The sequence below is a fragment of the Hyaena hyaena genome, unplaced genomic scaffold, assembly GCF_003009895.1.
Source record: "Hyaena hyaena isolate Hyena2069 unplaced genomic scaffold, ASM300989v1 scaffold_480, whole genome shotgun sequence".
Lineage (NCBI taxonomy): Eukaryota > Metazoa > Chordata > Mammalia > Carnivora > Hyaenidae > Hyaena > Hyaena hyaena.
The window spans coordinates 1,255,662-1,277,670 of NW_024081108.1; the positions used below are offsets into that span (position 1 = coordinate 1,255,662).

The 22,009-nt window shown below is 38.1% G+C and overlaps 1 protein-coding gene across 2 annotated transcripts in view; it reads left to right on the forward strand.

Annotated features, from left to right (window-relative positions):
• Window positions 1–21,720, forward strand: part of METAP1 (methionyl aminopeptidase 1) — a 61,091-nt gene extending 39,371 nt beyond the window's left edge. Inside the window, exons 4-11 of one of the 2 annotated variants that reach the window (XM_039254251.1) lie at window positions 62–122; window positions 1,245–1,336; window positions 2,470–2,553; window positions 4,524–4,662; window positions 6,187–6,318; window positions 9,298–9,441; window positions 15,589–15,654; window positions 20,041–21,720. In XM_039254251.1, coding sequence (XP_039110182.1) covers window positions 62–122; window positions 1,245–1,336; window positions 2,470–2,553; window positions 4,524–4,662; window positions 6,187–6,318; window positions 9,298–9,441; window positions 15,589–15,654; window positions 20,041–20,204 — 882 coding nt within the window. In that variant the 3' untranslated portion in view covers window positions 20,205–21,720. The remainder of the gene's footprint in view (window positions 1–61; window positions 123–1,244; window positions 1,337–2,469; window positions 2,554–4,523; window positions 4,663–6,186; window positions 6,319–9,297; window positions 9,442–15,588; window positions 15,655–20,040) is intronic. The other variant, XM_039254252.1, reaches the window with a different exon arrangement.
• The last annotated feature ends 289 nt before the right edge of the window (window positions 21,721–22,009 follow it).

Below are 22,009 nucleotides of genomic sequence, written 5' to 3' on the forward strand. Positions count from 1 at the left end.
TAATAATGAAAGTTACTTTCAGATTTGAATAGGTTTTAACTAATCTCTTTGATGTTTTTAGATGCCAACAAGGCCAGTGCCAAGTTACATTCAAAGACCAGATTACGCTGATCACCCTTTAGGTAAGGTCTTCTGTGCTGCTGCTGCTTTTTCAATTTGTGGGTGTGGTGATTACTGAAAAGGAAAGGAGTGCTTTTTTTGTAGAAATTTTTTATTGCTGGACTTTCAGTAAATGTAAACATGTTTTTCCAAGACACACTAGAACATTTGCACGAATTAAAGATTCCTTCCTTCTCTTAGAAATCTGCCCAGTTTTGAAAACTGTTGGTATAGCTGTGAAAGTCTACATTCAACATAATGTATTTTATGTTGTTATGTCAAATTCTCGATTAAAAACTTGATTTTATTTTTTATTTAAAAAATTTTACTGTTTATTTTTGAGAGAGAGAGAGAAAAAGAGAGACAGAACATGAGTAGGGGAGGGGCAGAGAGAGAGAGAGATAGAGGGAGACACAGAATCCAAAGCAGACTCCAGGCTCTGAGCTGTCAGCACAGAGCCTGATGCAGGGCTCGGACCCATGAACCATGAGATCATGACCTGAGCTGGAGTTGGATGCTCAACCGACTGAGCCACCCAGGCTCCCCAAAAACTTGTTTTGATTTTCATGTGTCTTCTACCTTAATTATGTAGTGTCTATATAGATAGAAAACAGATTGTGGAGGCCTCGAATGAATGCTTAACTAAAGACTCTGGGCGGTAGCAGTAATAGAAATAGTATGATGATGATGATTCTATAACTGATAGTATTTTTTCATAATTATGTGTCAGGCACTGTGCTAAAGTGTTTACATGTGTCCCATCCTCCTGTTACTACCCTGACCATGCCTGAGGTGGGTTCCGTGGTCTTCTCCAGTTTATAGATACCTGTAGTGAGATGCCCAGGGAAGACAGGTAATGTGTAGCACAGGTTGCCCCCTGCCAATTAGAGGAGGAGTTTTTATACTGACTTATAAGTATCTTTTTTTTTTTTTAAGTTTATTTATTTATTTTGGGAGGTGAGGGGCAAATTTCATGTTGAAAATATCTTTTTAAAAGTATCTGACTTGGACCTTCCCAAATTATGAGGTACTATTATGTGCAAAATGAGACTTGACTATTATTATGTCATCAGGAAGATGATTATGCTAATGAATACTACATTTTCCCATTCATTTTGGCTTTTCTTATTGATTTTCTTTTCTAGGAATGTCTGAATCTGAACAGGCTCTTAAAGGTACTTCTCAAATTAAATTACTCTCATCTGAAGATATAGAAGGGATGCGACTTGTATGTAGGGTAAGAGTTGTTTTTTCCCCATGAGATAAGATAGATTGAAGTGGGCATGAAGTTACTAGACACAAAGTCAATGATTTGCTGATTTACAGAGGTGGCAAATGTTAAATTGTAAGACTATGGCTAGTCATATTTTCATTAAACCATCGTTAGCATATGATTTTATGCAACGGTTGTTTTCTACTTAGCCTTTTTGAAAAGTACTGTGGCAGGTTGGCAGTCCATTTTTTTACCCTTGCATTTTTTTTTTTAAGAACCAAGTTTCATATTTTGTCATTTTATTTTCATGAGTCATCATAACATAGGGCAAAGTTGAGGCTTTATATAAAGTTAAGTAAAAGCCTCTATTGTGAAATTCAGTAGCCCACCCTTATCTGTGGTTTTGTGTTCCACGGTTCCGGTTACCCACAGTCCACCACAGTCTGCATACAGGTGATCTTCCTTCTGATCTAGTGACAGAAGGTCAGTAGTAGCCTAATGCTACATCACAGCGCCTACACCATCCCCTTCACTTCATCTCCTCATGTAGGCATTTTATCTCCCATCACAAGAAGGCTGAGGACTCTACAGTAAGATATTGTGAGAGAGAGAGACCACATTCACAGAACTTTCATTAGAGTATATATTGTTATAATTGTTTTGTTGTATTCTTATTGTTGTTAATCTCTTACTGTCCTTAATTTATAAATTAAATTTTATCATCAGTTTATATGTATAGGAAAAACAATATATGTTGGTTTCGGAATAGTCTGTGGTTTCAGGCATCCAGGAGGTCTTGGAGCATATTCCCTGCAGATAACAGGAGACTGCTGTATGTAGGAAGTATAGAAATGTGAGAAGACTTAACTTCCATCGATTGATTTTATTGTTTAGATTCCTTAGGATATACATATTCATCTAGAACTCAGTCATGCTTATTTATTAAGCTGGTTAGCCTAATTTTATTTACATATTTATACATACATACTTGTTGATGGACATTAGAAATACAAATAGTTTTAAAATGAAAATTCAAGATTATATTCTGGGTGAGATTCATTTTACAAATTTCTCACTAATTCTGAGATAGTAAATAGTACAAAAGGTACAGATTTGTTTCTATTTCATTTCTTGAATGTATTAAATGTCTTTTACAGCTTGCTAGGGAAGTATTGGACATTGCTGCTGGCATGATTAAACCTGGTGTAACTACTGAAGAAATAGATCATGCTGTACATTTAGTAAGAACTTTACTTTTATGTTTTGAAAATGTTTTTCACCTTATTAGATCTTTTAGTCTTCTAAGATATTAAGTAAACTTAAGTTGTGAATGTCTTAAGTAACATGGCTAGTTTAAAAGCAGATTCTTACTATGTTTCAATATAGAAAACATTGAATAGTCATTATTCCCATTTTTAAGCATCGGTGACATTGAGGACCGAGGTGAGCTTGAAATATCTTGTTTCTGAAACCTCACATTTTTTACTGTTATGAAATGATTAATTTTATTAGTGCTTTAACTAAATCATGCCATATGGTATAGGGATATCTTTTTTTTTTTTTAAGTAAAGATTGCCTATGCTTCATGGAGAGACTTTAAAACCCTAGCAAATACATGAGTGCACACGTTATATGAATATCTTGTTCATAAGAGAAGAGCAAAATTATTTAATAAATTGCATGGTAAACTAATTAAATCTGCTCTGGTAATCAAACAAAAACAAATCATGAAGACCTATGGACTTAGTTTAGTATTTTACGATGTTTATTTCCACAGTTTATATGGTGGTGAAGCTGGTACTCTTTAAAATTTTTTTAAATGTTTATTTTTGAGAGAGAGAGAGAGCATGCGCATGCACAGAGTGGGAGGGGAAGAGGGGTGGGGGGGACAGAGGATCTAAAGTTGGCTCTGTGCTGACAGCAGACAGCCCGATGCAGGGCTCGAACTCCCGAGCCAGGAGATCATGACCTGAGCCGAAACCAAAAGTCAGACATTTAGCCAACTAGGCCACTAGGGCACCCCAAGCTGGTACTCTTTTTGCATGGTGGTGCTCCTGTAAATTGGACAACTTTTTTGAGACGGAATTTGACAGTGTTTCTTGGGCAGTAAAAAATGTTTATAAAATTTTTTATTCAAAATTTATAAATTCTGATTTTGGGAAATTGTTCCCTGTGTTATAAAATATGTAGTATGCAGTAGTAGCATTTTGCATGCTTGCTGTATATAGGCTAGATGCTCTTTTACTAACTCATTTAATGTCTGCAACAACTCCATGAGCTAGATACCGCTGTCCTCTCTCCATTGTATAGATAGGGAAACTGAGGCAGAGGATAATTGTCCAATGTTACAGAACTTGTAAAAGATGGAGTTGGCATTTTTAGTCAAGGCAGTTTGCTGTGTGCTCTGAACTACTATTATACTGGCTGTGAGAAGTATAGAAGCATATCATTAAATAAGGGAAAAGTGACAGGCATGTAGTTTCTGGTTGTAATTTTTTTTGTAATTCAGGAAACTTCGTTTAAATTTCTAATAGTAGTGGAATTGCCAGTAAAATTATGGTATATTTCACGAATCATATTATATACAAGTATTTACAGATTATTGGTCTGAAGACTGTGTGGCAGTGTGGAAAGAGAAATTATGTATGCTATGACTCCCATTGTGTAAAAACATCCAAGTAAAACAAGATATGTTAAGGAAAACCAGACCTTTTTCTTAGAGGTTCCTTTGTTCGATATGAATGTAGTGATTAAAATGTATCAGAAGTACTTTATCATCTCTTAATTATGCTGGCATTCCCTTGTTGGTCATGGGGATATATATATAGGCTTGTTATAATTACATTAAAAGTACATTTCATATTTGCTTTAGATATTATCTTTTTATTTTAAATAATATATTTCTAATAAAGAGTTAATTCTAAACTAAAATGTTTATACAGTAACATTTGTGTGTACTTGGAAATACTTATAATATGTGAATTTGCTTTTCTTTTGCACTTACCAGTAAATTGGTTTGCCTGCAGTCTGGTGTATATTGTTTAAGATAATTATTATTTTTCTAAAATGAAATATTAAGTAAGCTCATTAGCATCTGTACAACAAATGTTTTCACATTTAAAAAATTTTTAAATCTGGTTAATTGCATATAGATTATTTTTTCTTTTTTGTACATTCCAAACTATTTTCTCTGTATTTTTATTTATTGTAGGCATGTATTGCAAGAAATTGTTATCCTTCTCCCCTGAATTATTATAATTTCCCAAAGTCTTGTTGTACTTCAGTGAATGAAGTGATCTGTCACGGGATTCCCGATAGACGGCCCTTGCAAGAAGGTGATATTGTTAACGGTAAGAGATACGTAAGCATGACTTTCGTCACCATGAGCAAAGCAACAACAAGGTTTTGGGAGTCTGATAGTGACTTGTGTTTTCTTTACTTGCTTCCTGCCTTTTAACTTCTCTCTTTTTTATATTTAAAATTTTAAAGAAATCTTAAATTTATGAAAGATTTTCTATGATTTTTAAGATAGTTCCAGTATGGTATGTTTGGCACAGCATGATTGTGATTGACAAATTGCTGGAAGATGTCAGTGAAATGTGGAAGTAATGTTGATTCAGTGGGATTTCCCCCCACCTCCACCCCCTTTTCTTTTAGTCCACTAATGGTTTTGAAGAGATCAGGGCAGACTTTCTTACACAGAAGGAGAAGTTTTTACTAATACATGAAGATCTTAAGAAAAAAGCTAAAATCCTACGGAAGTGCCTTCCTTGATATAAGAAGTTCAGAAAGTGGCTGCAAGGCCCACTGTGTAAGGTATCTGGGGACGCTGCAAGTGCAAAGGAAGGAGCTGCTAAGAAGACATTTCTCCCTGTGATTAAAAGAAATATCGACGAAGAAGGCATCCCTAGATGGTATTTTTAATATCGATGACTTTGGTCTTGTTAGTAATCAGATGTCTTCAGAGGCTTACCTGTCAGATAAGGAAGCATGAGCCCCCGTGGTCAAGGCTGCAGGAAACATGTTACCTGTGATGCTGGCTGGGAGTGATAGTGGAGGCATCTGACATTTCTTACTCAGGTTATTTTTTAGTTAGGATATCTGTTTATAAAGTGCCATGGCTTTTGCCCAACCCTGTTGTTCATACAAACCCTGTTATTTTTAATTTTTCATACACGCCCTGTTAACTTTATTCTTATCACATTACATACTGTGTGAGGTTTTTCAGGAATGTGTGTGTGGTGGTAGCCAACACCTATATTGTGATACTGTACGTTGGTCAGAATTCATGGTTTAAAAAAACTCTTAACGTATACATTTAGTGTATTGTAGTTGTATACTAATAGTCTAGTCTCTATGTATTAAATATGTTGACAGAGGAAAGGGTGAATATTCACAAATAAGTGAAAGGCAGATGAGGTTTTGAAAAAAAAATGTAGATCAGTGTAAGTTTTTTTATTTAGTGATTCTCTGGGAAGAGGAAAACTCGTTGAAGACAGTAAGTGAAAGCAGTATTTTCTGTTTAATGTCAAAATGTAGCAAAGTCCTCCATTTAATGTTATTAATGGCTTACTGATCTTGTGTGAATGTGTTCTCAGTACATTTCTTCTGACATAAATGATCTAATTACTACTGTAAGTGTAAAAGCCCACCATCTGGCTTGTGCTGCGTGACCACATCCCTTTCTGCCTCAGTGAGTTTAGTTGCATTACAAAGGGGTGTCTTTCAGGCAATAATTGTATATCCACTAGTGTCTGGTTTTAGAATGTAGAAATCGTCTTTCTTATGAAGCTGCTTGATGCTGTCACATTGGAGAAATGTCTTCTATTTTGAAACAAAAATATTGGTCTTTGTATTTGCACACTGTTTTGCAGTGGACATCACTCTTTATCGCAATGGTTACCACGGGGACTTGAACGAGACGTTTTTTGTTGGAGAGGTGGACGAGGGAGCACGGAAACTGGTTCAGACCACGTACGAGTGCCTGATGCAAGCCATCGATGCAGGTCAGTGGCAGCGCTGGGACCCACCGACTGGAGCTGTTGTGTGTTGATGGGCTTCAGATGGCTCGTCCCTCCACAATTCTTTCCTTGCCCTTACCAGTGTTGCATCTCCCCTGCCTGAGTTAGCATGGGATTTTAGTAGTGATGGATAGACGGGTGATTTGGGGATCTCTTGGTGAGGTAGACCAGATGATTGCTTATTATCATTTATCTCTTATGTGACTTATTTTCCTTTCCTTTGGCTGATAAATGAGAAGGAATCTATATTATATGTATAACATATGATAAATGTATAGGAATGTATAGTTCTTAAGTGCAATTTTTTCCCCTGCTTATTAATTCTTTTATATTATGTTTTCATTATAAAAAATTAATGCTAGATTATGAGAGAAAAGTGATCTTTTTTTATAGTTATAGTTACTCTTTTCCTTCTTGTATCTTTTTTTCCTGAGGGATCTGCTTTTAACATTTAGATTTTTTTCTCCCCTGTTCATTAACAGATGGACACACACACACACACACACACCACATATACTTATATGTATGTGTTTAGTTACGTTAATTGGAGTTATAATATTGGTAATATTCTGTAATTTGTACTTTTTCTCAGTAGGATCTTTGTGGTTTTTCCCAATTAGCATAGGTACCTGCATGCATAGATCTACCCCCTTCTTTTAATTGCTATATATTATATTCCATTCTATGAAAATTTCTTCAAGTATTCCCCTACTAGAATTTGGTGTTTTCTAGATGTCTTGCTATTGTAGTGAATATTATCTTTGAGTACAGGTATATTTCTGTAGGATTTTTCTCAGGCTGGCTTTGTCCACTCAGACAGCTCATACAGATTTTGTTGTTTTTGTTGTTTACAGTATGTCTTAGGAGGAGAGAAAGAATGGCTTGTTGCGAATGTTAACAGACTGTTACTAAAAGGGCATTTTGAGTTGAAACAAGTTTTTCGGTTGAATCCCATGACATTTTAGCTCTATTGTTCTATATATTATCTGTACCCACCTTCCTTTCCCCCCACAATGAACCTGATATATCGTCAACAAAGTACTGGACAAGACCACATTCTTTGATGAACACATAGTTATCTCTGATAACATAGATCTGTTATTTTTATTGTTTTAGGTCCATTTTAACATGCATGAGAGATGATGAAATTTTTACTATTAAAAATCGGGGGGAATGAAAAATGAAAATGTGATATTTTCATATATCAGTGTGTGAGATTTCTTTTTACTTATTATTTGTTGTTGATTACTTAAAAGCTAATATTCTTTAGTTTCTCATTTTTAAGAGTTGTAGTTTAAAATAATTTTTAGGGTTTCTGCCAGATTATACCTTCGATGTTTATATCCCTTTTGCTTTTCTGTGAGTTGATGGAAATAACCAGGGAGCTGAAATGTTGTTTTACAAAGACACAGGAATCAAACTTGTCAAGAAACTACCAGAAACCAAAGTCTTCATCACAGTAGCCAGGATAGAATTAAGTTCCTTAATCTTTGGAAAGTGTTATTAATATCTTTGTATGTATCATTCTTGCTCCTTATTTTCTACCAACTTAGCTGCTCAACATGGTGTAGAGCAGTAGAGAGCTTGACTGTTGTTAAAATGATCCTTTTAGAACAGGGCTTCTCAATCTACACATTAATTTGTTTTGAAACTGATCAGTCTTCATTGTAGGGCCTGTCCAGTGCGTTGTAGGATGCTTAGCCCCATCCCTGGTCTTTATCTGCTAGATGCCAGTTTGTCTCAGCACTCATAGTTGTGAAAGCCACAAATGTCTCCAGGTACTAATGAAGTCTCCAGGTTCTCCAGGCACTAATGTCTCAAGCTTGTGATCAGAATCGCCTCTAGTTTGAGAATTAGGAAGGGAACTCCTCTCTTTTAAACTCTCAGTAATTTTGAAAAGGGACTTTTTGTTGTATATTGTGCAAAATGGGTTAAAATTTTGCTTTCCTCCCCCACGACTGGGGTTATGGAAAGGCTTGGATGGGAATGCAAGCAAATCATTATGAAAGTCAGTTTGTTCTTAAATATTATTAACTTCACACCCCTGAAAAAAGTAAAGCTGGAACACAGACTTAAGAACAAGTACACATTAATTGAAATGATTCCTGGAGCTATTTGCCCAGTGATTTGATTGGCTGGAGGCCATATGTTGTGCTGGAACCACAGGTTGAAAATCAGGTAGGCAGAGTTAGGAGACTGTTGGGAGTTGGAGCACCCCCAGAACCATGGCTAGGTTCTCCGGAAGTCTGGCATGTCCCACCCTCTGGGGTCTCAGTGCGGGGAGAGCCATAACAACAACAAGAACCACTTTGTTTTGGTTTATAAGTGGCAAAAGTCATAAAAAATTAAGCAGAACAGGAAGTACATAGTGAGAAGCATCTTTCTGTACCCTGTCCCCAGGACTGTCTTGAGAGGCAACTGTGAATCATTTGAGGATCACTTTTTATGGGGATAAAGAAGCCCAGGGGGAAGTAATCCTTTGAGAACTTGATCACTCTGAAACTAAGGACAAGTTCAAGTTACTTTCTGGACATTGCTTTTTGTCCTGGTGCTCTTTTCTCTCTTTACTTCTTCTGCTCACTTTAATAGGACAGCACACTTGACCTTAGAGAAGGAGAGAAAGATGCATAGTATTCCATTCTTTTAAAGCAAAAGGTGTGTCTCTCCAACTCCTTAGTATTGCACTTGTGTCCTTTTCTGCACTGAAGGAGGAAGTACAGGTGCTACTGTTTTGAATCTCAGCTTTGCCATTTATTGGCAGCGTAGTATCTCTTTCCCTTGGTTTCCTCATCTAAAGGTTTTGTAAGGAACTTGTTTATGTATAGACATATAAGCACACGTTTATGTGTAGGCATATAACGTAGGCATATAAAGCATTTGGAAAGGCTCCGGGCACATAGATAGTAATTGGCAGTAAATGTCACTTATTATTACTTTGTCATGAGTCTTCTGTTTTTCTTTCAGTGAAACCTGGTGTTCGGTACAGAGAATTGGGAAACATTATTCAGAAGCATGCCCAAGCAAATGGGTTTTCAGTTGTTCGAAGCTATTGTGGGCATGGAATCCACAAGCTTTTTCATACAGCCCCCAATGTACCCCATTATGCCAGTAAGTACTACCCAAAGATTTAGTGTTTGCTAACCATTTATTTAACAAATATTTACTAAAACATTTAACAGGACCTACTATTTTGTATTTATTTTTCTATTAGCTGTTATAAATGGACCCTCAAAATGTATATTTGCCTTATACACAATACACATTTATTTTCTCATTCACTTAATAGTCCAGTAGTGTTTGGTCACTATTGGGGGTGGTGGTGATAGGGCATTTATTCTGTGACCGAGGTTCTGTCATCATCAACCTATACCTTTCAAGAGTTATTCTAATCTGTAGATACTGGGAGGAGGGGAAGAAGCATAGAGAGGGGTATGTTTGGGATGTTTTAATGAACCAACCTGAAACTGGCATAGATCACTTACATTTTTTTCATTGGCAGGGATTCAGTCACATGGCTACACTAACTACAAAGGGGGTTGGGAAGTGTAATCTAGCTGAGGGCTCTATAAGAGAAGTAGACTAATTTTGGTAAGCAGCCAATAACCTTTGCCGTGGTCTAGCTGTTAGTATTTTTTTTTTTTTTTAATGTTTACTCATTTTTGAGAGGGAGAGAGCTTGCACCCATGAGTAGGGGAGGGGCAGAGAGAGAGGGAGACAGAGGATCTGAAGCAGGCTCTGTGCTGACAGCAGAGAGCTCGATGCAGGGCTTGAACTCGAGAACCATGAGATCATGATCTGAACTGAAGTCAGACGCTTAACTGACTGAATTACCAGGTGCTCTTTCTATATCTGTTCTGATTCTGTAAATGAAATTGGTTTGGCTTGGTTTGATTTTGTAGTATATATCAAATACTGTGCTATTTGTTGGTATAAATAAAGGGGATAGACAAGGTACCTTTTTCTTTAAGTTGAGTGCTATCTGATGGAAGAAGAAAGGAAGTGTGGGACAGTTAATGTCTTCCAGAAACCTTTTCTTTTGGAGAGAAAGGCCTGCAGGAACAAGTCTGTTATTTAGTGCTAGAAGTGAAAGCTGTCCACAGTAAGCGGCCTAAGAAGGAATTTAACAAATATATGAGTTATTGCCATAGACCCTTTCACATAATTTCTTGTGCTTAAGTTTTCTCATCTTGAACAATAGTAGGGAGTGGCACCTACCCTAGAATTGTTACTAGGATTCAGTGAGATAGTGCAAGGAAAACACTTAGTGTTAACTTTTAGTAGGACAAGGACGAGGATGATATACATTATTTCATTTGATCATCACAACTCTGAATAATTTCTTTTTTTTTTAATGTTTTATTTATTTCTGAGAGAGAGAGAGAGAGACAGACAGACAGCGTGAGCAGGGGAGGGTCAGACAGAGAGGGAGACACAGAATCCGAAGCAGGTTCCAGGCTCTGAGCTAGCTGTCAGCACAGAGCCCAGCACGGGGCTCGAACTCACGAACCGTGAAATCATGACCTGAGCTAAAGTTGGATGCTTAACGGATGCTTAACCGACTGAGCCACCCAGGTGCCCCGCAACTCTGAATAATTTCTTAGCCCTATTTTATTTATTTATTTTTTATTTATTTATTTATTTATTTATTTATTTATTTATTTAATGTTTTATTTATTTCTAAGAGAGAGAGACAGCGTGAGCAGGGGAGGGTCGGAGAGAGAGGGAGTGGACAGACTCTGAAACAGGCTCCAGGCTCTGAGCTGGCAATCAGCACAGAGCCCGACGCGGGGCTCGAACCCACTAACCGCGAGATCATGACCTAAGCGAAAGTCGGACGCTTAACCGACTAAGCCACCCAGGCGCCCCTCTTAGCCCTATTTTAAAGAGCAGTTTCTGCAAAACAAATTAAGTAAATTAATTAATTAATGCATGCATGCAGATTCTGTGCTTAGAGAAGTACTTTATTTACTCGGGTTCGCATAGACTAGTAAATAAATACCAGGGCTGGGAGTGGTTAGTATCTGGGTTTGGTCTTTCTAGAGGCAATCTTTATTCCTTTTTTTTTTTTTTTTTTTAATTTTTTAATTTTTAGTGTTTTATTTATTCCTGAGAGAGAGAGAGAGAGAGAGAGACAGACAGTGTGAGCAGGGGAGGGTCAGAGAGAGAGGGAGACACAGAATCTGAAGCAGGTTCCAGGCTCTGAGCTAGCTGTCAGCGCAGAGCCCAGCACGGGGCTCGAACTCACGAACCGTGAAATCATGACCTGAGCCGAAGTCGGATGCTTAACCGACTGAGCCACCCAGGCGCCCCGAGGCAAATTTATTCCTATACTTTTTGCTGCCTCGTAAGGACTGAAGCAGTTTGGTGCAGGTCCTGTGGGAGATAAAAAGAATGGTTGAAATTTTGGTTTGGTGGAGATGAGGAAGAAATTCCAGGTAGAGAGGAAGCATGAATAAATATTTCAGGTTAAGTCTGAACAGAGACAGGATAGGATGATTTAGGGTTGAGTACTATGTGTTAAAAACTAGCAGGAGGCAGTGCCATACCGAAGATATTTGACTTCATTTGTTGGGATTTGCGGAGACATTTTTGTGCAGAAGAATGACAAGGTGAAGTTGCTATTTTGGGAGGACAAATTTGGCAGTGGTGTCTAGAATGTATTGCAGGTGTGAGCTAGTCAGGCTAGCCAGCCTGGTGCACAGTTGTTGCTGTAGTCGAGGTGTGAGGTGATAAAATTCTAGATGTCAGTAGTTGTGAATAAAAAGGGAAAGGAGTGAGAAACCTCTCAGTGGGAGAAGCTGGAGTAGTTTATAGTTTAGAGCACAGCATTTGATATATATCAGCAAACATTTATTTATTAGCAGACCACGAAGTTTTCTTTATATAAGCTGTGAATGGTGCTTGAAATAAAAATTAGCAACAGAAAATAAGGAGCCAACTTAATTCCTTCCTGGTAAACCCTGTAATCTGATGTGCATTCCATTAACAGAATGGAAGTGGCTACTCTGATTACAGGGATACATGAGTATGTGTCTATTTGTGTAAAAAGAGGCATGAAAAAAAGTCCCTTTACTTACTGAACTGACAAATTGGCAGACTCAGGTTTAGGTATGGATTATATAAAGAGGATTGAAGACGATAGAATTTATGGGAGAAGGGGACATGGGTCGGTGATGACCGTGTCCATAAAATACATAAAACCATTTAATTAGTAATAAAAAAAAAAGTTCTGAAAAAAGAAGCAAGGGCCAGGTATACTTGCTTTCGTACATTTGATACGTTTATGAAAAGTCCAGTATAAATTGGGTTTATATATATTAAAATATGTTGTGATTATTGTAGGGAAGTGTAAAAGGAAACTGCTGAGTCTTTGACAAGCCGAGACCTTTCGAAATGTGTAAATGATCCCTGCTTTGGCTTGTAACTCCATGTTCCTAACCAGCCAAAGGTGGAACTAGGAAATTGTTGTGTAACTTCCCTCCCTCCACCCCTTCTACGTAAGAGAAGTTAGAAGTGATTTCCATAACAGTGTGGAGGATTAACAATAGACCTCCCCTATGACCCAACAATAACTCTGCTAGGAATTTACCTAAAGGACACGGGAGTGCTGATGCATAGGGGCACATGTACCCCAATGTTCATAGCAGCACTCTCAACAATAGCCAAAACATGGAAAGAGCTAAATGTCCATCAACTGACGAATGGATCAAGAAGATGTGGTTTATCTATACAATGGAATACTACATGGCAATGAGAAAGAATGCAATCTGGCCATTTGCAGTCCATCCTCGAGTGGATGGAACTCGAGGGTGTTATGCTGAGCAAAGTAAGTCAGGCAGAGAAAGACAGATACCATATGTTTTCACTTATTAGTGGATCAGGAGAAACTTAACAGAGGACCATGGGGGAGGAGAAGGGGAAAATAGTTGGGGAGAGGGAGGGAGGCAAACCATGAGAGACTCTTGAATGCTAAGAACAAACTGAGGGCTGATGGGGGTGGGGGAGAGAGGAAGGGGGGTGATGGGCATGGACGAGGGCACTTGTGGGGATGAGCACTGGGTGTTGTATGGAAACCTACTTGACAATAAACTATGAAAGAAAAAAAGTTATTTCCTTTTATTTAAGTCATGAGGGCTGGGAAGTAATGATGATAATACCCCACATTTAGAATGTATGTTAAGTAATCTCTAAGGTAGATGGTAGAGCAAGTACAGGTTTTTACAAAAGTACTTAGCATACTGTCTGCAGTAGTGTAGTCAATCAGAATGTATGTTTGCTGAGTGAGGGGCATTGAGAAAATGAAACCATGAGTCAAGTTGAGTGGGAGTTATAACTTTTCTAGAATAATGAGTCAGTGACAGAAAAAAGGAGTGGAACTTGGAGTCTCTGTATCAGCACTGTCCAATATTAATATATTGTGAGGCAAATATGTAATTTAAAAATTTCTAGTGGTCAGTAAGAAAATAAGAAATAGGCAAAATTAACTTAAGTGATATATTTTATGTAATGCATTACCATTCACAGTATTAGCATCTCAGCATTTAATTGATGTAAAAATGATTGAGATATATTATATATTTTGTCTTTGAAATTGGCATATATTTTACACTGAATAGTTGACATTCTGACTAGCCACGTTGCAAGTGCTTGGTGGCTAAATGCTTCCAGTGCTGTGGCAGTGGGACAGCTCAGTTCCATATTCCTTTCTTTATCCTTTTTCTTTTCTGTGACACCACACTGCTACCCTGTTGACGTTAAAAAATATATATCCCCAGGGGAATATGACCAATTCTTTTTTTTAATTAAGAAAATTTTTTTATGTTTATTTATTTTGGAGAGAGAGACAGCATGTGAGCAGGGGATGGGCAGAGAGAGGGAGAGACACAGAATCCGAAGCAGGCTCCAGGCTCTGAGCTGTCAGCACAGAGCGTGATGTGGGGCTTGAACTCAGGAACTGCAGGATCATGACCTGACCTGAAGTCAGACGCTCAACCAACTTAGCCACCCAGGTGCCCCGTGACCAATTCTTTTTATGTAGTAAGTTGTAGGTCATTAGGAAAGGAAGTTTGTGGGATTAGAGATAACAAGTCCAGTTGTTTTTTACTCCTCAGATTTTCGGGTAATTTAGAAATTCTACTCCAGATTGGAATCTGCATGGAGTGCATCTTGGCAATACGTAAGACAGTGGAAAGCAGCATGGTGGCTTTAAGCACAAGGAAAGATGTGCAGGAATATAAATGTGCGGGTGAGATTAGATCATATCTAGATGGTGTTTGGTAGATTGAGCCTCTGGACACTAGTCATTCACTACCAAAGCCACCATCGCCAAGACCAGTCTTACCAAGAAACCCTGAAAGCCAGCGCTTTTGCCATCTGGTGGCTAATCAGAGCAAGTGCAGTCATTCGTTTACCGATGCTCACATCAGTTCTTTTTTTAAAATTTGAACTTTAAACTGGTTCTCCATTTTTGTCTGAGATCATCTAAAAAGGTCCATCCCTATTTTTACCTTTCGGCCTTTTTTGGAGGATGACAGGTTTGGATACTTTAACTCGTAGTTGTGTTTTTCATGACAGTCCTGAAAAATGCTCTCATATTAGTGAACAAAAAGCGAAAAAAGTATTTGGAGGGAGAAAATTGAATTTCTGTTTTCAAATAAAAAGGGATAGTTTTATCAGCATTAAAAAATAGGTCATATGTAGAAGCTTTGTTCTTGTTTGAGGATAAGGAAAAAAAAGGCAACATAAAGACCTCATGAGAATCATGCTATTGTTTCTGTGGGCTGTGCCCCTGCTCCCCCACTCACCCCACTTCCACACCCCCACACCCACCCAAGAGGTGCAGCGCTTCCAGAACAACAGATGTTGTTCTCCTTTAAGTATCTGGTTGAGTAATGGAACTTTGCCTGGTTGCATGATTTCAGCTCTACTTCTAGTATAACATAAATGGTGGTACTTTTCCTTTCATAGAAGTGACAACTACATCTGAAATCACTTTGCAGAGATCTCTGTATTTTCCTAGAGAAAGCAGAAGCAGAATAAAATATGCTTAGGACAATATGTGCCCCACAGCAGGTGGATCTCCGCAAAATACCTGTTTGTTGAATGATCTCCTTAAGTAAGGGGAATTGGGAAAGGAGAGAGGAATTTAAGAATCACTGATAGGAATGTACACGGTGTACTCTGACCAGGGAGCTGTTCAGCAATATGCAGCTGGTTTTTTGCTGTGTTTTGAGAATTTTTTTTCTTTAATTTCAGAAAATAAAGCAGTTGGAGTGATGAAGGCTGGCCATGTATTTACAATTGAGCCAATGATTTGTGAAGGTGAGAAAAAAGGATGCTATAATGTGTTTTAATTGAATTTTTATTTACTTCTGGTCACTCATCAGATTAGTAGTTTGTTTTGTTTATTTTCTTTTTGGTTCATTTCCACTCCGCATCCCATCTCAAGCTCCATTCAGTATCCTGTAGAGAACTGAAAACTGTACGGGTTGTCAAGAAAGCAGTACTTTCTGACTGGTAATTCTGCTGTCACTAGATGCTGAAGCACTTGAATCCCAGTCCCTTTCCATAAAAGATTCTGTCAAAGGGTGTGTTGTAACAATCGGAGCCTCCATCAAGCCTGTGTAAATTGCTTGATGGGGGTCCAAGGGGAAGGGAAAGGAAGTAGATTCACTCACTTCAAGGCAGACATAGGTATATGATTTGTTTCTCCACAACTTATGAGGTAGGTGCTGTCCCCATCATACAGAAGAGCAAACTGATCCTTGAAGCAGGTAAGTAACTCATCTAAAGTCACCTAGCTAGTTAGATGGCAGCCGACTTAGTCAGATTCTAAACTCATGAGCTGTTCTGCCTGTTCAGGGTCTGCACACAGGTCGTCAGGTGGCATGATACAACTCTTGTGGACGACACACTTAGTGCTGGCAGTCTTACATGCTCACTGTCGCTGTTCCTCATGGCAGGCTCATAGCATTGATAAAGACCCATTGTCATGATTGGAGCTTGTCACTCAGATGGTCGGATGTTCTCTTCATCCTTCTTCTCAGCCAGTCCTCTGTTGGGATTAGGGGACGTGGTGAGGGGATAGTGGGGCTGGTGTGTCCTGGGGCCTGCTTTAAAGGATACCTCCTCTCTGGGTCCTTCTAGTCTTTTTTATAACCTGATCTTGGGAGTGACATCCCATTACTTCTGTCAGATGGCCTTCCTGAGAAGTGAGTCACTAAATTCAGCCCACAGGCTGCCTTCTTATAACTTGATCCTTTGTTGCCTTTCCTGTAAAGTGGAAATGACAATCTTTAACATGCCATCTCCCCAGGGCAGCTATTAAGAGTCCAGATGACTTATATTAACACAAAATACCTTGTGTCCTTTAAAGGGCTGTACACATGTAAGGTATTGCTTATGTCATTGTCATGGAATAAAATAAAGCTCTGATCATGTGGAACCAATCCAAGGGCAGGGAGTATATTAGCAGAGGAAGGCAAGGCACTGAGAGGAATGTGTCGTTTTGGTTGCCTGTTTTCATTAACTGCTACCTGTTGGTGAGACATAGTGTGGTATTTCCAAGTATAAACAAATAACTTTTCATAGAGCCTGTTCAGATAATCATCACATTATAACATACATACTTCAGTGAGTCACTAAAGTAAATAAATAAATAAATAGGATAGTAAATAGTAAAGTAAATAAGATAGTGACTTTAGTCACTATTCAGGTAGGATAAATCCTAGCTCTAGAGTGGAAAGTCTCAAATCCGAAGAGGAATTGGAATTTTCTCCGCATAGGATCCAGATATGTTTGACGTGACATTGATAAAGAACCTTTTGTAAGCAGTTCACAGTAAAGTTAGAAAAGTATTATATCTTTAATCCAGTTGTTAAAATAGTCAGTTACTCGTCTTTAGATGTTTAACAAAGCATGAGTTAACTTTCTTTAAGCTACTTCATATTTTCTTTTTAGGCTGTGATTTAATATTGCAAAAGTAGGTTACTTCACTGCAGGGTTTATATATGTTCTAGGATTTGTGTGAGTCAGTGAGACCTAATCTTTGGTAAAGATTACTCAAAATGAAGGATGTATTGGTTTTTTTGACATCTAATTTGAAGACAGGAGAATCTTTATAAACATACTTCTGCAGTAGTATATAGAATTGTATAACTTTCTCATTTCACCTCTGCCTCCCCTCCTCTCTTTTTCTAGTGTGGTTTCTTTCATTGTCCTAGGGGTTTTTTCACTGTCCCTTTGTTTCCTTTCTCTTTCAGCCCTTCCCTATTTTGCTTCCTAGTAATTTTTAAAAATTCCCTCACCAATCCTATTTCTTTCTCTTAGCCCCCTTTTTTCTGGTTACCAGGGGTGTGTGGTCAACAGAAATTTCACAGTAGAATCTGTCACCATCTATGTGCCTGCCATTTAAAAATAATATTAGAAATTAAGTGCTATAGGGGCACCTGGGTGGCTCAGGTTATAGGGGCACCTGGGTGGCTCAGGTGACTTGATTGCGGCTCTGGTCACGGTTCGTGACATCAAGCCCTGTGTTAGGCTCTGTGCTGGCAGTGTGGAGCCTGCTTGGGATTCTCTCCCTCTGTCTCTGCCCCTCCCCTGTTTGCATTCTCCCTCTTTCCCTCTCTCTTTTCCTCTCTCTCAAAAATAAACATTAAAAAAAAAGAAATTAAATGCTGTAATGAAAGTGTAAAAAGATGATTTCCTTTACAATACACATTGGCTATAGTTTAGTCAGATGCCAAAGTCCTATCAGAAAAGAGCTAAATTTATTAATTCAGTTTTTAACTCATAGTTCTGTAATCAGTGGTGTCATTATGTTTTCATATGAAACCAATATGAATTTCATGTGAAATCCGTATGGTGTCAATATGAAACCCAGTGCCTTTGTTTTGGAAATAACCATCTTGATTTGATATTTGGGAGGCATAAAGTTATAACACACCCAAGGAAATTTAAAATACATTATTATTTCACTGGACCAAAGACCAAAATGAAGTTAGAAAGACTAAAAATTTGAAGTATAAATAGGAGTCTTTTATTATTATTATTGAAATATAATTGACATAATAATATTCTGTTTCACATATAAAATAAATATACTGATTCGACAGTTCTGTATATTACCCGGTACTCATCATGTTAAATGTAGTCACCACCTGTCAGTTTTATTGACTATATTCCCTATGCTCTACTTTTCATTTCCATGATTTATTTATTTTATAACTGGAAGTTTGTACCTCTTAATTCCCTAATTTCACCACCCTTTCCCCATATACCTCCCCTCTGGCAACCACCTGTTTGTTCTCTCTATTTAAGAGTCTGTTGGAGGGGCACCTGGGTGGCTCAGTCAGTTAAGTGTCCGACGTTGGGTCAGGTCATGATCTCACGTCTTGTGCTGACAGCTCAGAGCCTGGAGTCTGCTTCAGATTCTGTGTCTTCCTCTCTCTTTGCCCCTCCCCTGCTCATGCGCTGTCTCTCTCTCTCTCTCTCTCTCTCTCTCTCTCCTTCTTTCTCTTTCTCTCTCAAAAATAAATAAATGTCAAAAAAATTTAAGAGTATTTTCATTGGTTTTTTTTTTTTAGGTTCTGCATGTAAGTGAAATCATGGAGTGTTTGTCTTTTTCTATCTGACTTATTTCACTTAGCATAATACACTCTAGGTCTATTTGGTTGTTGAAAATGGCAAGATCTCACCCTTTTTCATGGCTGTGTAATCTGTTGTGTATGCATACCACATCTTCTACATCCATTCATCTATCAGTGGATGCTTGAGTTCCTTCCATGTCTTGTGTATTGTGAACAATGCTGCAGTAAACATAAGGGTGCATATATCTTTTTGAAGTAGTGTTTTTCTTTTCTTTGGGTAAGTGCCTAGTAATGGAATTACTGGATTGTGTGGTAATTCTATTTTTAATTTTTTTCACAGTGGCTGCACCACTTTGCATTCCCACCAGGAGTCCACAAGGGTTCCCTTTTCTCTACTTCCTCACCAACACTTGTTATTACCTTTTTGATTTTAGCCATTGTGACAGATGTGAGGTGATAAGCTCATTGTGGTTTTGATTTACAGTTCCCTGATTAGTAGGGATGTTGAGTATCTTTTCATGTGTCTGTTAGCCATCTTATTTCTGCTTTGGAAAAATGTCTATGCAGATCCTCTGACCATTTTTAATTGGATTCGTTGTTCTTTTTGGTGTTGAGGTATATATAAATTCTTTGTGTGTTTTGGTTATTAACCCCTTATCAGATATATCATTTGCAAATATCTTTTCCCATTCAGAAGGTTGCCTTTCTGTTTTGTTGATGTTGTCTTTTGCTGTGTAAAAGCTTTTTATTTTGATGTAGTCCCAATAGTTTATTTTTGCCTTTGTTTTCCTTGCCTCAGGAGACAGATTCATAAATATGCTGGTGAGGCTGATATCTGAGAGATTTTACTGCCTGTTTTCTTTAAGGAGTTCCATGCAATTTCAAGTCTTTAATCTTGAATTTATTTTTGTGTATTGTGCTTACTATGTAAGCAAGTGATCTAGTTTCATTCTTTTGAATGTAGGTGCCCACCATTTGTAAATAGGAGTCTTAATAGTGAATTTTCTAATTGGCTTCCGTAATATCTAAAGTAGTAGGAGTACATGCAAATACACTTACCTAGAGAGTTTGTTTAGAAAACTGAACAATAGAACTAAGAAGTTGTTTTTGTTTGTTTAAGGTGGATGGCAGGATGAAACCTGGCCAGATGGTTGGACCGCAGTGACGAGAGACGGAAAGCGGTCTGCTCAGTTTGAGCACACCCTGCTGGTCACGGACACTGGCTGTGAAATCCTGACCCGGCGACTCGATAGCACGCGGCCTCACTTCATGTCCCAATTTTAATCTCTCCCGAGATGGCACATCTCAGTAAATACCTTCTGGCTGTACTATGCATTTTCTTGAGAGTACAGAATGGAAGAGAAGATTTTTATTACTTGTTTTGTTTTGACTATAGATAAGGAAGGACTACAGCATTGGATGTGTGTCCTCAAGAACTTGACTTGGGTCCGAAAAAGCTGAGAAGAAAAAAAGAAACATTCTCAACTCTTTTCAGTGTTGCCCTCTCCCTCCAGAAATCTCTGCACCCCTGTTTTCTCACTTGGCCTTTGAGCACTTTTTACGTAAACCTGCTTCTAGTTGCTTTTATCACTGCCACAACTGGGCCAGCAAGAGCCAGCTGCTCTCCAGGTGAATGTGGAAGATGAGAATCCTTGAAACTTTAGCAACATATGTTGTTCCAGATTTTTTTATTATATATGTATGGAAATATATATGTATACATTTTAAATTCCATGTATGTAATTCCTCAACACTATATGACCTGGGTTTGTGTTGATTCTGCCCTGACAGGGCTATATGCTGTCATAAATGGACCCATTGTTTGCAGTGATTTATTTCCCAGTTGGGAATTTGGCCTCCCTCCTCCCCCATGCTAATTATTTACCCTTGTAATTGTGTGTAAGGAAGCACTCGGTCAGTGAGACTTCCTTTCCAATGTGGGCTTGTCAGTGAATGGTTGTGGCAAAATTCACTTTGGAAAAGGGTTGTCATGTTTTAAAAACATCTAGTTTCTGGCAAAAATAGCCATGCTTCATATGGTAGCTGGCTGTTGCAGAGCATGAGAATCTCGTGATACATTGCTCTTTCAGACCTCTTTTTGGTCAAAATCGGAGGGAAAAAGCTCCCTTTCTTCCCCTCTATTTTATTTCAAGGGCAAACCTTGGAGATATTCAGAGAAGGGTGAACAGTTGCACTGTGGAGGTTGATGGGAAGAGACAGTTCTGAAATCTCTTTGGCAGTGAGCTGAGCAAGTCAGGTGGGCTGTTAGCTTCTGACATTTAGTAAACCCAGTAGTGATGAGAAAGGAACTTTGAAGATCAGACTGGAGATGCAGCTGTCCGTGGTGTGTTGTAAACACACTTTACCTTGACATTAGTTGGGAACCTCATTAGAGATGACCTCAGCTGCCCAATATCTTTGTTCCTTTCAGTAGTTCAGTCCAATTGGAAGTGTATCCAGTGAACACATATCAGATCAAAGTCATTGTCATTGGAGTGTACTTGATTACTGGGTATCTGGTAACTTTCTTGTAAGATAATTTGATACCACTGACACGTTATATGAGAACATCTTTCCCAGAGTGCCTCAGACCTATATTGCTTTAAAAGAATTATGATAATGTTTTCATTACTTTTATTATTTTAATGATTTAGTGAAGTGACTGAATCTGGTATAGACTTTTGGGGATATGTGTGAAATTTTTTATCAACTGTAATATTTGTGAATGGAATGCCTTGCAATATGAATGTTAATATAATGTGTAAAGGGAGATTAAAAGTTTGAATGATTATTCCCCCTGTGTAGTTATTAACTTTGCTGCATTTGTTTGGGTTTCAGAGGGAAGTGGTGGGAGTAGGGTGGCTGATTTCATAATCTAAAATAAACTCATGACCATTTGGGTAAAAAGAGTTTTTTGAGTTTAATGACTGCATAAAAATTCCAGTACTGTGTTTAGTTCACCAGAGTCTATCAGCAGTGTTTGAAATGCAGCCATAGTTTTGAGAGCTTTTAAGACAGACTGCTGAGTATTTAGGGGATCATTTTATGTACTGATGGTAGAATTAACACTGTGGACTTCTTTGAGGTCT